The following is a 15,666-nucleotide window of genomic DNA, read 5'->3' on the forward strand; positions in this document are numbered from 1 at the left end:
TGAGGAAGTTGGAGGCGGATGAGCGAAGAGCTTGAGATGGAAGATATTTAGGAAGAGAGAGTTGAAGGTATTTTGGCCCCAGGCCCAAGAAGGCCTTGTGGACAATGCAGAGGGTTTTGAACTTAATCCTCGCAGCCACTGGGAGCCAGTGTAGCGATTTCAGTCCTGGAGAGATACGGTCCCTGGGCTTGAGGCCAAGGACAAGTCTCACAGTCCTGTTCTGGATCAGTTGCGGAGAGTAGAGACAGGCAGATTTAGATAGAGGCTGTTACAGTAGTCCAGCTTCGAGAGAACCAGAGCTCTGGAGACAGTGAGCTTCTGGGGGAAGGAGATGAAAGGAAGGATACCTCTGAGGAGGTGCATCTGGTAGGGTGACTTCTTAAAGACGTCAGATATTTGAGGAGAGAAGGAGAGTCGCAGATGACCCCGAGGTTTTTTGCCTTGCAGGTAGGAGCAGGAAGAGGGCCAAGAGAGGCGGGCCAGAGAGCTGCGGGGAAGGAGGGAGTGGGTGTGCCGGTGAGTAGAATCTCAGTCTTACTGTCATTAAGGCAGAGGTCATTGGCGGCACACCATTCCTGGATAGCAGAAAGACAGTCAGAGATGAGGGAAGGAGAAGAGGAGGCTGAGGGTAGCCTGAAAATGAGCTGGGTATCATCCGCGTAGCACTGAAAGTTGGGGCAGAGAGCAGCGATGCGGTGGGCAAGGAGTGCCAGATACTGGTTGAACAGCCAAGGAGAGAGGTTAGATCCCTGGGGACACCACAGGTAGAGAAAAAAGATCAGTAGGATGTGTTCAGCAAGGCCAATGGACTTGGGTATCTGCATTCTGGCTCTGCCAGAGTTTGCGAATGGGATTATGTGTGCAGCTAGGCCAAATAAATTGAGGTATATCAGCATCGGCTAATTCCAAACTCTAAATCTGAAATATCCAGCCTATCTTCCAAAACCAGGTTTGCATACATTTAAAAGGCCTAATTTTCTATCTAAACTGTATTTGTAGATATAAAATGCATTTTCAGCTTGTTGTAGCATTGATTATTGCGTTGCCAAAACCCAAATGGAGTTGTGGGTGTTTGGCAGATAACTAGGAGTGTACTACCTCTTCCAAGAGGTTGAGGTCCCACAAGGAGACTTCCCGTGGTAAGAGGGTGAGGCAGGAACATACCACCCATGCTCAGTCTGGCCAGCATAAGGTAGTCGATGAGCCCAAGCCTCCACAAAGGAAGCCAGAGCCATGAAGACCGCTGGTGGTTTTGTGGACAGCTGCTTCAACGATGCAATCTGCGTTTAAGGCACATTTGTCCACTAAGATGACTGTCGACACCTGCCTCATCATCATCATCATCATCATCAACAATGTGCAGCAAGTCTGCTGCTTCCATCCCTTTCACGTTCTTGACCACCACTCTTGGTGTCATCAGACGCTCCATCGACAATGACAACTTGTCAATGACAAAACACCTTTGTCGATGACGGTTACCAATTAGTCAACCATACACACTTGTTCTGGCTTTTCTCAACGAAAACAGCCTCTGTTTATGCTGGCTCCTTATGTTCCTATGGCTGTTGCGGGCCCTTCCCAGGTGCCACCTGAGGAAATCCTTGAGCATCTGATAGATACTGATATTGAGGAACCGGAAGATGTATTTTCAGATGACAAGGAGGATGACTTCCTGTCACTGCTGCCTACATAGCCTCCAGCACAACAATGTTATCGAACTGAGGGCAGTGTTCTGGCTCCATCTCCTGGGCAAGGTGGTTTGGGGGTTCACAGACAATGCCACCACCATGCTTTACATATGAAAAAAAGGTGGCACCAGATCACTATTCCTCAAAGAAGACCCAGTCACTCTGGAAGTGGGCCCTGGCCACAGCATATTCCTGTCCCCCTTTTATCTGCCAGGCATCCACAACTCCATTGCTGATTGCCTGAGCAGGGAACAGTACCGCTGCCATGATTAACTGTCTCATCTTCCAAGCGTGGTGTGTTCCAGAGATAGAACATTTTGCCACCAGGGAAAACGCCCAATGCAGGGCTTTCTCCAGCAGGTTCCCCCAATCTGGAATCTTGGAAGATGCCTTCACATTCCTGTGGACAAGCAAGTTTCTATATGCTTACCCTTGGATCCCCAGGGTCCTACACAGCTTCAGGCGAGAGCGGTGTTAACTGATCCTCGTGGCCCAGGCTTCACTGAGGTAATTGTGGTTCTCCGAACGGCTCAGCCTCTTGCCAGTGCCTCTAATCCATCCACCTCTAGTTTTAGAACCTGCTGTCCAGGGACAAGGGGCAGTCCTGCACCAAGACCTGGCCCCCATCAATCTGATGGCCTAGCTCCTGCTTTCTTAGAAGTTGGACAGATCCCTACACCGCTGGATTGCTGTGATGTACTAGCTAAGGATTGCACGCGGTCAACGGTCTTCTGCTATCGCCACAAGTAGAAGAGCTTCACGGTTTGGCGTGCTGACAATTTGTTTGATACTTTGCGCTTCCCACCTCAGGATGTTTCACCGTAGCTCCTGTCCTTGGCTTGCAGTGGCCTTTCCCACTCATCTATTAGAGTCCATCTGGCAGCTATTTTAAGATTCGCCCACATGCCTGCTATTTATGTGGCCCCACTGCTTAGTTGGAGTTTCTGAAAAGGTCTTTTCTATGCTTTCCTGCTTTTGCGAACACCGGCCCCGGCATGGGAACAAAACGTTCTCATGGGTCTTCCATTTGAATGCTTTGCACAAGGCAGACGAAGTTCTTCTCCTGAAAATCAAGAATACGTGTAATTATTGAAAAACACGTACCTGCTCTGTCTTGTGTCCATCCATTAAATCAACAAATAACACATGAAATATTTTATTCAAGGGAAGAGGAGGATGTTAGTCAGAATCATATGCAGTACCCTTTGGGAACACCACAGTGTAAGTAAAATTTCACCTTTGGTACAAGCCTGTACTACACAGTAAAGTGGTAGTGATGGCTGAGAAGCCAGACTTATCTCAAGAGTAAAGTGAGCAGTACAAGAGGTTACACAAAGGACAACAATTACTATGGTTCAAAAGAACACTGATTCAAGGTTTCTGAGTAAAAGAATATACATTTATTTACACCATCAGTTATAAAAAACAGTTCACTATCGTAAAGCAGCAGAAAATCAGTCTTAATATACTACAATAACCCCCAATCAATTCTGGACAAGTTAAGCTCAAAATTAAGTGTGAGCAAAATGTCACTCCAGCAATTTAAAAGGGAGAAAAGACAAGGTTATCCAAAATCAACAACACCAACAAGTTATAGGCAGGGTAATCTAGAAAACGCTACTACAACTAGGATTCAAGTCAATAGGTCTGGGCCAATTTTAATGCTTCAGAGTCTTTGCAGAGGATCACACAGTTCAAAGTAGTTCGCGGTTAAGTCTTTGCCAAGAGTTCAAAACGAAGTTGGTCAGAAGAAAAGTTATTCAAAGGAGAAGTGAAGGACAAGCCTTCGGAGAGGCGAAAGATTTCAAGCACTTTCACCGCAATCGGACCGGATTTGCACAGTACCTTAAATGGAGAAGAATGCTGTAGCTGATGCAGTTGTTCTGGCAGTTCCTGCAGGCTCACGGTTCCTGAAGCTTCTGTCGTGGTGACAAGAAGGACGACGGCTGGAGTGTTGTGCACTGCCCAGGGAAGAGGCCAGCAGTGGGGCAAGACGACGAATAAAAGGTGCGCTCCTTAAAACCCAAACTGGTTCTCTTCCCACTGGCTATCCGATCTACTGCAGCGATGCACATCAGATTCGACCAGGAGAGGGAGGCCAGGGTTTGGTGAGCTGGTTGGTCCCACCAAGCTCGAGGGAAGAAGATTCCTTGCAGATCTTTTCTGTTGTCGAAGTTTCGGGCGATTCGGACCTGCAGCAGGGCTTCACCGGGATGTCCAGTAGTTGCAAAAGTCGTCTTCCTTCAGCTTCTCTTTGGTTCTCTCGATCCAGTGGCAACTCTCCCTTCTAGCCCCAGAGACAGGCTTTTTATGCACCAAATCCCAACTTCACACAGCCTGGCTGTCAATCACATAGCAGGGTGGCTGTCCTGGCAGGACAGCCACCAAGCCAATCAAACAAGAGTGCAACTTGGGTCTCCAAGGAGACCCTGGGCTGGGGGCCTCAAACCCCTCCCTCACATCCTGTCCACCCAGACACTCAGGCGCCTAAGGAGGGCTTCTGTGCAGAAGCCGCCAAAGGACGGCGAACAAAGGTACCAAACCTGGCTTGGCGCGCAGAGTAAAACACTAGAAAGACCTTTACAAAAAGATATGGTGAAATAACTCGACCGGAACCAAGTTAAAATAAACGTGGATTACCGGGTTTGAGTTTGAGGCTACCACCATAGCCTCTAACGGTACCGAGGCTATTTTCATAGTCCGTGGTAGAATAAAAATGGTAGATACCACTGCCACCAGCCAAATCTTAGAGAAAGGGCAACATACTAATGTCCCATTAGAATTAGACAAAAGGGGATAACTATTAACCTCTCCAGTACTCTATTGGAAGATAGGTTGTACTGGGTCTGTAAATTTAAAAAGACTAGTAAAGTCAATGGCAACTTTACATGTTCTGGGAGGCAGTAGTCCCAGAAAATGGAGTTTAAAGTGGGAAGTCTGAAAAGACAACCCTATGTCACTGCACTAAAGGTTCTGGGTGATACACAGTAAAAAGATGATGCCTATGGGTTGGGTGAGACACCATAGTCCATGAGCATAGAAATGTACAACACACAGCAAAACACATGTAAGAGTGGGAAAAAAGTTAAACCCTAGAAATCCAGCAAAGCTGCTGAGGGACTCAACAGGTAAGGGAAATTAGCCATTCTGGAGAATTCTCCCTAACAGAGGAAAACCACACTATCATTGTCTAAAATAACAAATATGTATTGAAACATAAAACAATAGGAACAAATGTGTTGCAGTTTCATAAAAAAAAGTAATATGAATTTATGCATATTGTGACAGGGTCAGAAGTCTGATCCTGTCAAGCAGGGATGGCAGCTTCTCTCAGCCTGGAGTCGGAGCCTGCCCAGGTGGAAACCAGAGCCATTCTGTTAGGGAGAATTCTCATACTATGGCTAATTTCCCTTACCTATAGAGTCCCCCGGCAGCTTTGCTGGATTTTAAGGATTTGTTTTTTTCTCCTGCTAAGAGTGAGACTCCTTTTTCCCGCTCTTAGGCCTTTATGCTATGTGTGTTCTAGGCTATTTTTGTGTTTAATGTCTGTGGGGTTTTTCTCACCTCCCTAGGAACCATCTTTATTCACATGTGTTTCACAGCAACCTCCGTGCAGTGACACAGGGGTGTCGTAGCGACCCCCAAACATAGACTCCATACCCTGGGACTGACTACTGTCCCAATTGACTTTAGTAGTCAATTTTTATGAACTAAACCAGTACAACCCCTCTTACTATGGAGGTACTGGAAAGGGTTAATAGTTTCTCCCTTATGTTGATTTTCGAGAGGGTACCATACAGTCCCTCTCAAAAGTTTCTGGCTGGTGGCAGTGGTTACTACCGTAAATATTCGACCGCAAATATTTTCCTATGGGATTTTCCCATAGTTCGAGGCTACCACATTTTCTGACAGCCTCTAACATACCGCTGGTGTTTTTTAATATTAACTTTACTCTGCTTGGTTTGATTTGCCAGAACTTTAATATAACTTCTTTCTCGCGTCTTTCTCTAAACTCCTAACCCAGGTCGGGGATCCTTTGTTTGTCCTTTTGGCGGGCTTCTACCAAGAAGCCAAGAAGCTCTCCTTTCGGCGCCACTGAGTCTGGGGTGGGTCATATGTTTGGGAGGGAGAGTAGGACCCCTGGACAGGGTTGCCTCAGCAACCCATGTCGCACTCTATCCTGATAGGCTGGAGGGTCTCCCGCCAAGATTACCACTCCACTGTGTGAGTGACAGCTAGACTGTATGAATGGGGCTCTTTTTGCATAAGGGTCCTGAGGACTGGAAGAGCAAGACGTCGCCACTGGAACTAAGAAGCCGAAGAGGAGAGAAGCCAAAGACATCTGCAACGACTGAACCACTGGTGAAGCCCTGCTGCAGCGTCTCACCACTTTTCTCCACACGACGAGAGAAGATCTTCACCTGCAAGAGCCTTCTTCCTTTTAGCTGGTGGGGCCAACCAGTTTGCCAATCCTATTCACGGACCTGCCTTGGTCGAATCGCCAGTACGCTGTACTCGGAGGCCGGATAGCCAGGCACCAGTCCACCCGGACCGCGATTTAAATGAGCGTACCTTTTATTCGTCGGGCAGCACCACGGCTGGTTTTATCCTTGGGTAGGGCAGTAACCCTAACCTTCCTCCACGACGAGAGCCTCTCTTCCTCTGCTGGATCCCCCGAACTGCAGGAACTACCAGGAACAACTGCCACCGCAGGAGCCACTTCTTCATTTTAAAGGTACATTGTTATGCTAGGCCGCCCTTTCTTCGTGGTAGAGCTAAAGGTGTTTTAAATCCTTTACCTACCTGTTGGGTTGGCCGCCCCTCTCTCTTAACATTGTCTTTCACCTTCTGCATCCACCTTTTCAAAATCGTTAACCAAAGACTTTACTGCAACTACAAGAACATTTTGCTCCTGGGCCCTTGCCCTGTACCACTGACTCTGGCACAGGCCTACTGACTCTGGCTAAATTTGTTAGAACTGCCCTCTCTAGATTGCTTCTCAACTAAAACTGTGTTGGTGCACCTACTTCTTATAACCACCCTTTCCTCCCCACTTTCAAATCTTGTGAAATGCCACTTTGCTCAGTTTTTATTTAAGTATGTACTATACTGTTAGACTTTCCTCTGCACACCAGAACACTGATAACATCTCCACAACACCTACCTCGGGTTCCCACACTACTCCCTCCAGGTTCCGAGACTCACGACGTGAGGTGGTTGCCCCAAAGGACCGAAAGATCTGTACCAGGTACAATGTACATGCCCGGTTGCAGCTCTTCCTGCATTGGCAGTTGCCATGGAGAACATACAGCAGAAGGGGCGACGGAACACCTCCGCATAGATCATTCATTTGCTCACGTGATTCAGAGCGGCGTTCCCCACGTGACATTGTTGGACGTCACATGACTCAGAAGCGCACAGTATATAAAGCTGATGCACGGAGCACTCATCGCTTCTCAGCTGTCTTCGACTCTGTTTGGCGCTATGTTTGATATACTCTGTTGGTTTACCTTGATCTTGGATATTTCACCTGGACTTCTTCGGATTACCCTTTTGTACCTTTGCTTGGAACTGTTTTAGCATTGCTGAACCTCGACTCGTCCCTCACCTGTCTTCGGATCATCCCTTGGTACTTTGTTGGACTTCTACGCCATTGCCCTTTGGGAACTCAAACTACGTCTTCAGCTCTACAGGTGGACTCTCCTGTATCCACACCTGACTCCGTTCCCTATTGTTCTGGGGACCGCCTCTCATCTGAGTATCGAACCTCCTTCACTAGGTTTCCCGGGCTTTCCACTCACCGGATAGGTAAGATTACTCAGATCCTTTGATTACTGTGTTATATTGTATTTGCCTGGTACTTAACCTCGTTCTTTCTGCAGCAGCATCGGTGTTCCAGAGGTTCCGTGGATCCGGGAAGTAACATCTCCCACCTGTAGCTCCAAAGGTCGCACAGCGGGTTTCTTTTGGTTCCCCTGTGCGTCACTTGGGGACGGAGGTCTCAACGGTCTACACGAAACTCAAGTCAGAACATATACTGATGCACAGCCTTGCTTAAACTGGTTCACAATCTTAGGGGGAAGTGTTGCTAGGGTGTATAAGCAAATATTTCTGTATAACTTTTGCTTTCCCTCCCTTGTGAGAAATTGCTAGTGTCATTTGTGTTTGGTTTTCACTGTGCCGTTTTGCTCTGTTTTCACTCTTGCTAAAACTTGTCTACAATTTAACTAGAGAGTTGTGTATACTTTCTTTGACCGAATTTAACTTGCTTTAAGAACTGTGGTAGATGTGTTTAACTAGAAGTGCATAAAATAAATATATATTCTTTTTACTACAAAGCTTTGGTCAGTGTTTCCTTGTTCCATAGTACTGAAGGCCTATTGTGTAAACCCTGAATACTGCTCATCTCCCTCTTGAGATAAGTCTGACTGCTCAGCCACAGCTACCAACTAAATCTTTGTGGTACAGGCTGATACCAAAGGGGATTTATTGCTCTCACCTGTAGTCTTAATCTTCTGTAGTGCTCCTTATCTGCCTAACACATTCCTTCCCAGAAGGGGAAGGTGGCAGTTGGGAGGGCTCCAGTCCCTGTCCCTTCTCTTTGTGCATGTATGACATACGTATGGTAGTACCACTGTTAATCACTCCATACCTCTATTTGTTTCTGAAAACAACACATACTAGCATTATGATAGGATACGCTGTACACAAGTGTTTCTAGGTGTGACAAGACGACGAGGAGGAGGAAACAAAGGGAGGACAAAATAACGATCTTACTAGGCCTTGTGTCATTCAGATTGCACAAGTGTGGGGAAGCAGGAAGGGACAAGTGCCAGGGGGAAGTACAGTTAACTCACAAGAGCTCATAAGTGCAGAGAGAAGGGACTTTAGTGTTGCAGATACAGACCCTTAAGTGCTGGGAAACCCGGAGGCAGTGCAAGGGCAACAGGACATGCAGGAGCCTGAGTTCAGAGGGTACCAGGTGACCAGTGCGTGGAGCAGTCTAGTGCATCAGCAGGGGGGGAGGAAGAGAGAAAGCGGAAGCAAAAAGGAAGGTCTTGAGTTGCTTCTGGAACCAGAGCGGGTTCTGCTCAAGTTTGAGAGAGGCAGGGAGGCCCCAGCCGAGGAGACCGGTCTTCCCCCAACTCTCTACTTGAATAAGAGTCTGACTCTAAGAGAGTTAGAGGTGGATGAGTGGAGAGCTCGAGAAGGAAGATGTTTTGGAAGAGAAAACTGGAGGTAGAGCGTGCCTAACTGCTAGGCGAGGTAGCACCAGCATTTAAATTAACATCGGCACAGACCGCTGTATACCATTCACATACAGGGACTTGCTCACATGTGAACAAGCCACGAAGCAGCTCCCTGCAAAGCGTTGGAACTTCAATGCTGCTCACCTGAACTGGGACATGCTTCAGAGTGGGCTGCCGTTTCCAGCAGCCGGCAGACGAGCATGAAGAAAAGGGGTGAGGCTTAATCCGTTTTTATATATTTTCCCGATTGTGATACCTCACGGGTGGGGAATGCAGGGACTGATTGGCCTGGAGATGTTCGAATGGCGAAAGGCGAGGGAATGATAAAAACAGGGACAGGCACCAAGAAGGTGTGGGTGGTTTGGATGAAGTCGGGATGAAAACGTGGCAGACCAAGAGACCAGTAGGAAAGGAGGTATAGAGGAGCATGGAGGAGACTTCTCGAAAAGGTGAGGTATTGGCTGCTGAAAGAAAGTGGTACTATATTGGGAATGGCGTGCAAGTGTGAGAGTAATCACTGTAGTAAGAAGGTAAGGGAGTGCATGCAAGGGTGACTTGGGGCATGAAAGGGGCATGATCTAGTAGTAGTATGGAGGAAGGAGTGGTAGTGTGGGGGAGAAGTATTACTGGTTGTGTGGAGGTAGGAGTAGTGCAGAGAAAGGGTAAGTAGTAGTGGAGGGAGGAGTAGATGTAGGTTGGAGGGGGGAAGAGTAGTAGGAAGTAAGGACAGAGGAGGAAGAACTAGGGAGAGGGAGAAGAGACGGCAGGCAGGAGAAGGGGAGAGGCACAGAGAAACATACGGGGAGGCACATCCGTGTGTAGAAGGACTAAAGAGGTAGAGGACTGGAGTGTCTGGAAGGCACAACCCTTAGTGTTCCGTGAGGGAGGCTAGATAGATGGAGTCATTAGTCTCTAGAATGTCATCTACAACTAGGTACACTGTAGATTGTAGGGGTTACCAATAACTAGAAGCAATTAATGGTCGTGGGAAGTCGGTTAGGGTGGGACTGACCATTCCTAGGTTATATTTAAAGGGAGGGCCACCAGGTCAGTTGAAAATCAAAATAAAGACCCTTGAACTTTGTGGGAGTTGGTGTATTCTTGAGGCCATCTGTGACGATATCCAATGACAACCAATGTAAAAACTGCAAGAATTAATATAATTTTATCATACAAAATAACCCACATGTCTTGTGATCTGTGTTACTTTGCAGTACATAAGCAACCTAGATGAGACTCCCGCTTACCTTGGTGGCAAGGACAACTACTGGAGGAAATTATCTCTAAAAAATCTACCTAGAACAACAATAATGTATGACATTGTTGACTATGCACAATCTGGAAAATTATCACACCGGCTTAAGGAGGAATTGAGATTTCTGCTTTTAAGGCCACAGAATGAAGAGGCTCAGTTTCAACAGCTGGCTGCTGTCACCCGTGTGAGGTAAGGAGCACTACACCACAATCGGTATTTCTTCATAGATTATTTTAATTGTTAATAGCTGGTAAGAAACCAAAGTGCACACCTCATTAACCAATCTTTTGCCAAATGGTTTATGTACCTTTGAATATATAGCCCTTCATTTCCAAGTATGTTTTTTTAAGCTACTAGTCCCAATTATTTGTGTCACAAGGTTCCATTACATGTCTTAATTCTATACTGTGATCTCTTTATTGTTCCTCCAACAGACTGGTCCACATCTAAATTCCTTTGTAACTGTAGTAACATTATGCATGTCATTTGTCAGTTTATCTTGGTAAAACGACTCACGTCTCAGATCTTGGAGAAGTGCAGAACATACTGGGGTTCCATAACAGTCAAGGGCTGCAATGTTTATGTAGTGACTGTAGGCCAGGTTGTTGCCTGAATGGACCACTCAGCCTTAAGTGGTCGAAGGTATCAGGGTGTTGCTGCAAGGAGTAGGGGTATCTAAAAAACCAGTGTAGATGGTGTAGAAGTGATAGTATATTGTAAAGAGTTATAATGCAGTGACAGAACATTAGGCAGCACTCAGGTGATAAAATTGTATTCTGGCCAGAAGGTCAGAGGAGGATCAAAGGTTTCAGAACTCAAAGTCTTTCAATCAATCATAAAAGTAAACAAACAAAAGTAAATAATGTAACTTAGTTGCAATTGATAGCATAGTCCGAGAGCAGGCTATAGTGTCCAGAGAAGAGGAAACCTTCAATCAGCAATATGGTCATTACTAAAATAAAAGGAATGCCCATGCAAGGTTGAGTGATAACAGCAGTCTTTACTAAAATGAAGAGTAGCTACCTGCACCACTATCCAATCCCTACAAGAGAAATATCAAGAAAAATACAGTGTGCCAAGCCAGAGCTAGGAGGCAGACACAAGGACATGTTTTCAAACAATCTCTTTATTAAACTTAAACACCTACTCTGTTCCCTATTATGAAATGGGGGGGTTCCCTATGCTAAAAGAAAGAAAACCCATAAATGGGTGCTCATCCAAATGTCAGAAAACAAGTTGTCCTCCATCCTAATCCTAATCTAAGCTACCACTAACCTATTCTAGTTTAAAGAAAGATAAAAAGGAATTCTAAACTTAGTGAAGGGTTACTCGACCATGGGAATTTAAGGAAAGGTTGTTTCTGACTCCCCTCCCTTTTGGTGTACATAGTCTCACAAAGTTTACAATAACAGTTTCTCCAATTGAGGCCCAATTTCTCTCAACATTCAAATGAAAGGAAATAGTCCCTTTTAATGAAACATTTCGCAAAATGTTCTTTCATTAAAATCTCAGCCAGGTACCTTAGCTTTATCCTGTCTCTGGGATAATGAAGCTTGGATGTTTGGTGCTTGGAAACAAAACTTCCAAGGATTTGCGGATCTGCGATCTCCTATGTTCTCTGGATCTTCTGCCTCATGTAGATGGTGGGCTTCTCCAGTCCAGATCCTTCTCGCAGGTTATGTACGTCTCTCGTCTCTACAGCTCCTGAGGTAGCACATTGCGAGCGGCTGGCATCTCTGGTTTTTGTACTTGTGGGCTACAGGGGTTGGTGGCCCTTGGAGTTTCTCAATTCGCCCCTGGTGAGCTATGAGCATATCTCTCCCCTGAGGTTGTTTAAAGAACCCTTTATGGGTTCTGGGCGTCTGCAGCCCATGTGATTTTGTTGCAGCCCCTCATGGCGTATGGGCTCTTCTGGCCCTGGTAGTTGCATGGTTTTCCCTTTGCATGCTATGCACACTTCTCGCCCGTGCTGCTCCTCGGTTAGCCCCTTGTGTGTGGTGGTCCTCTCCAACCCTGGCAGTTTCTCAGTTAGTCTCTCCTGGACTGTGGGCGTTTCTGGCCTTTGTTGTTTCTCGGTTAGCCCTTTGCGGGCTCTGGAAATTTCTCGCCTTTCTGGTTTCTTGATTAGCGCCCTGTGGGCTTCGGCTCACATAGGAAGCCATGGTCTCAGGGTCTCCCGACACTGGCTTCCTCTGCACTTGGTGGTGCAGGTGTTTCCTGCCTCAGCTGCCCAGCTTTGCTAGGGACTCTGCCTTCAGCAGAGCTCCAGCATCGGTTTCCCACCTGCTCTTGCATCTTAAATGGCACTCCTTTCTGGCAGGGCTCCTCCCGACTGCTTCCAGTTGTTCGCCGGATGTTCTGTCTCTGCTTCTGGTCTGATTCTCAATTTAAGCTCCTCCCTGCATTGGAAGATGCACTCCAGTTGGTCCTCTTCTTTAGCAAAAGGCGACATAATTTCTAGATCAGAAACCAAGCCTTTCACCCTAATTGGACTTTGCACATACTGTTCTTGGTCAATTCCCATAGACCCTGCAAATATGTCAGAGTGTGAGAAAAGGGAGCAGGATTTTGTTCTTGGGGCATTCCTTGTCCCCAAAGAGGGGGGTGAGGGAGGTCACTTCCAGTGGAATGCCAGTTACCCTGACCCCTAGGGGAGGGTGTTGCGTAGCCGCCTCACCTCTCTAGCCCCAAAGAGGGTGGCTCCCCCTCTGGGCACCCTGGCCTCTCCACTGATCCTCATCAAGTGGCCCGTAACATCTTGAACCCCGTCCATACACCCCAACCATGGCCAATATCACTGCCATGCCTCCTCAATTCCCCTCTCAGCCCCCTTACCCACCTCCCTATAGACCCGCTGCGCCCCCCCAACAGGAGGACAGTAATAAGGTCCCTTTGAGGGTTCACCTAGTAATAGCAGTGGAAGCAAGGTGAGCAGAATGGCGCGGTGGAGGGCAGCAGCGGAGCCTGAGCGCAAGCTGTGGGCACTCTCATGCAGGGGACATAGCAGCACCCCCATCCAGGCACAGTGGCAGAAGAGAGGGGCGCTGGAAGCTGGCCATATTGCAGAGAGCGCACCAAGTCCTTTGCATTGACAACTTCGCGCTGGGGACACCAGGAAGAGCTCCGACCTAGTAGGTCCACTGAGGAGATTGCTCGGGGTCGACAGGCCAGGGCCGCAAAGACCAAGCCCACCTCACCAGCAGCAGGGTGAAGCGAAGCCTGCTGTGCCTCAGCCTTCACAGGGCTCAACAGTCCGGCAGGTTGGAGGTGCCCAAGTGGATGAGCTGGAGAGGTTCTCTTTCACAGTTCTGCTATTTAGACAGCAGTGAGATGGCAAAGGCCAAGAGGGACGGAGGCCCCACCCCCCTGTATTGCGGAGATCGGCACACTTAAAAGTGACTTTCAGGCCTCCCTGGTGGAAATACAAGGGATGCAGACGGGCATGGGGCCAAGGTGGCAGACATCTCAGCGAAGATGGTCACTCTGGAGGAGCGGATGGAAGGGTTGGAGGCCAACCATGCCTTGATGGGTATCCTCAAAGCACAGATGGAGTCACGTCTCCAGGAGATCGAGAGAAAGGAGGAGGACCTGCGCCATTTAGTGGACGATATTGAAAGTCGGAACAACCTCTGTTTTTTCGGACTACTGGAGAAAGAAGGGGAATCCCTGACCAGCCTGCAACAAAAGATTCAGGAAATTATAGGCATTGTCCTGGCCCCCAAGGGAAGGCGAGTGGGTAATGTTGGACAAGAGTGCATGGAGCAGGCAGTGGGAGCAGGGAACCGTGCCTGGTTCTGGCCCGGCTGCATTATTGCAGCGATGAGGCAAGAATTCTTGAGAAGGCACGATGCATGGGTGACATGAAGTATGAAGACTCTAGGGTGGCTGTCACCCACACGCTCCTGGAGTGTAAAGTGTAGCCCCCTCACCAAATGGCTTCAGGAGAAGGGGGTGAAATACCAGTGGGGGTACCCTTTGGTGCTGGTGTTTGAATGGGAGGGAGAGAGACACCAAATGACTGAGGAGGGCATTAATCGAGCCATGGAGGACCTGATGTGGTGTTGACAGGACAAACCCCAGAAGGAGGTGGAGGGTGGGCCGGATCTGAGTTCTGAGGTCCAAGGGTCAACCTGGGAAGATGCAAAGTCCAAGGTGTTAGGAAATTGCCTTCTTCCCAATTGGCACCACAATGTTGCCACCCCAGTTGCCCCAAGCATCTTTGTCGCCTCCAGTCTCCCACAGGAGCGTCACTCTGGGTTCCAGGTGTCCCCCCCCAGATGTGTACAACTGTAGTTCAGTCTGTCTACTTAAAAAGCACACCTGCCGTGTGCGGAGCTGCAGCACTGACTCCACATGGCCAGCAAGGACTCTCCCCCCGGCATGCCTGGACCTAGGGCTCCAATGATCCTCCAATAGGCACCAGGTCCATATGCCTGTCGGTGCCAAGCTCGCTGCTCCCTAAGCTTTCCGAGAGCGGGATGCAGTGCAGCAGAAGTAGCACTCTTCCTTCCTCGCTGAGATGGTCCGACACCGGGGCTGACAGCCAGGGAGCTGATACTGGATTCCCAGGCTCTCCCCACAACACTCCCCACCAGGAGGGGAGAGGGCCACCGTCACCACTCGGCTCTGGCTCATGCCAGAGCCCACACACAGTGCCTGCAGGGACCAGCAACCACAGCATGCAACACAGATCCTCTCCCACCATGCAGCTCGCCACGCGGACAGCACGGGCCTCCGCTCTGTCACCCCTGCGTCTCCCGGGGCAGTGACAAGATCCCATGGCTGGACTGATCCTCCTCTGCAAAAGAGACCACCCCTGCAAATATCTGGGGTACATCTGATGCAGGCTGCAATTTCCATGCAATGTAGCTGGAGTCAGCACCTCCATAGTCTCCATGGCTTTGTTGTGCAGCACTCGGAGTGAGGAACCAACTCATTGGTGGCGCCTGGAACCAATTCCTCGATGTTCAATTCATTGGCTGCACTATGTCGGGAGATGGCTGAACCACGATATGTCAGCACATTATCCATGTGCCAGCAGCCATGCTTACAGAAAGATAATCGGTCCAGAGCTCTACCTGATGGAGATGTTTGCAACAACTGGTTGGGGCAGATCACAATCCTGGCCCACACCACAGTGGGGGTTCCTTCCAGAGTGCTACTCAACGGGGAGAAACGCCTAAGATGTCTGGTGATGCATTGGAATGTGGGGTGATCTCAGGGGGGTTTACTAGTACTGGTGACCATGGAAAGCATGGACCTGAAGACCATCGAGGTATTGGACATTAATGTGGTCAATAGGACCATTTGTTTACCAGGATGCACCATCATCATACAGTTACACCTGACCCCTTCTGTAGCCCCAACAGGTGTTGCTACGAGTGCATCTGATACGGTACTGGATTTGAGTACCTTGGACTTTAGATGCTCCCTGATCTCAGAAAAGCACTAGAACCACCTGAGAGAACATCTC

General features: G+C 48.3%; 1 protein-coding gene across 2 annotated transcripts in view; it reads left to right on the forward strand.

Annotated features, from left to right (window-relative positions):
• Positions 1-15,666, forward strand: part of C7PHXorf58 (chromosome 7p CXorf58 homolog) — a 439,812-nt gene that overhangs the window by 368,083 nt on the left and 56,063 nt on the right. For both annotated transcript variants that reach the window (XM_069637280.1, XM_069637281.1), the window contains exon 7: positions 10,153-10,382. In XM_069637280.1, the coding sequence (XP_069493381.1) occupies positions 10,153-10,382 (230 nt within the window). The remainder of the gene's footprint in view (positions 1-10,152; positions 10,383-15,666) is intronic.

Source organism: Ambystoma mexicanum, chromosome 7p (genome assembly GCF_040938575.1).
Source record: "Ambystoma mexicanum isolate Mex_15411 chromosome 7p, UKY_AmexF1_1, whole genome shotgun sequence".
Classification (NCBI taxonomy): Eukaryota; Metazoa; Chordata; class Amphibia; order Caudata; family Ambystomatidae; genus Ambystoma; species Ambystoma mexicanum.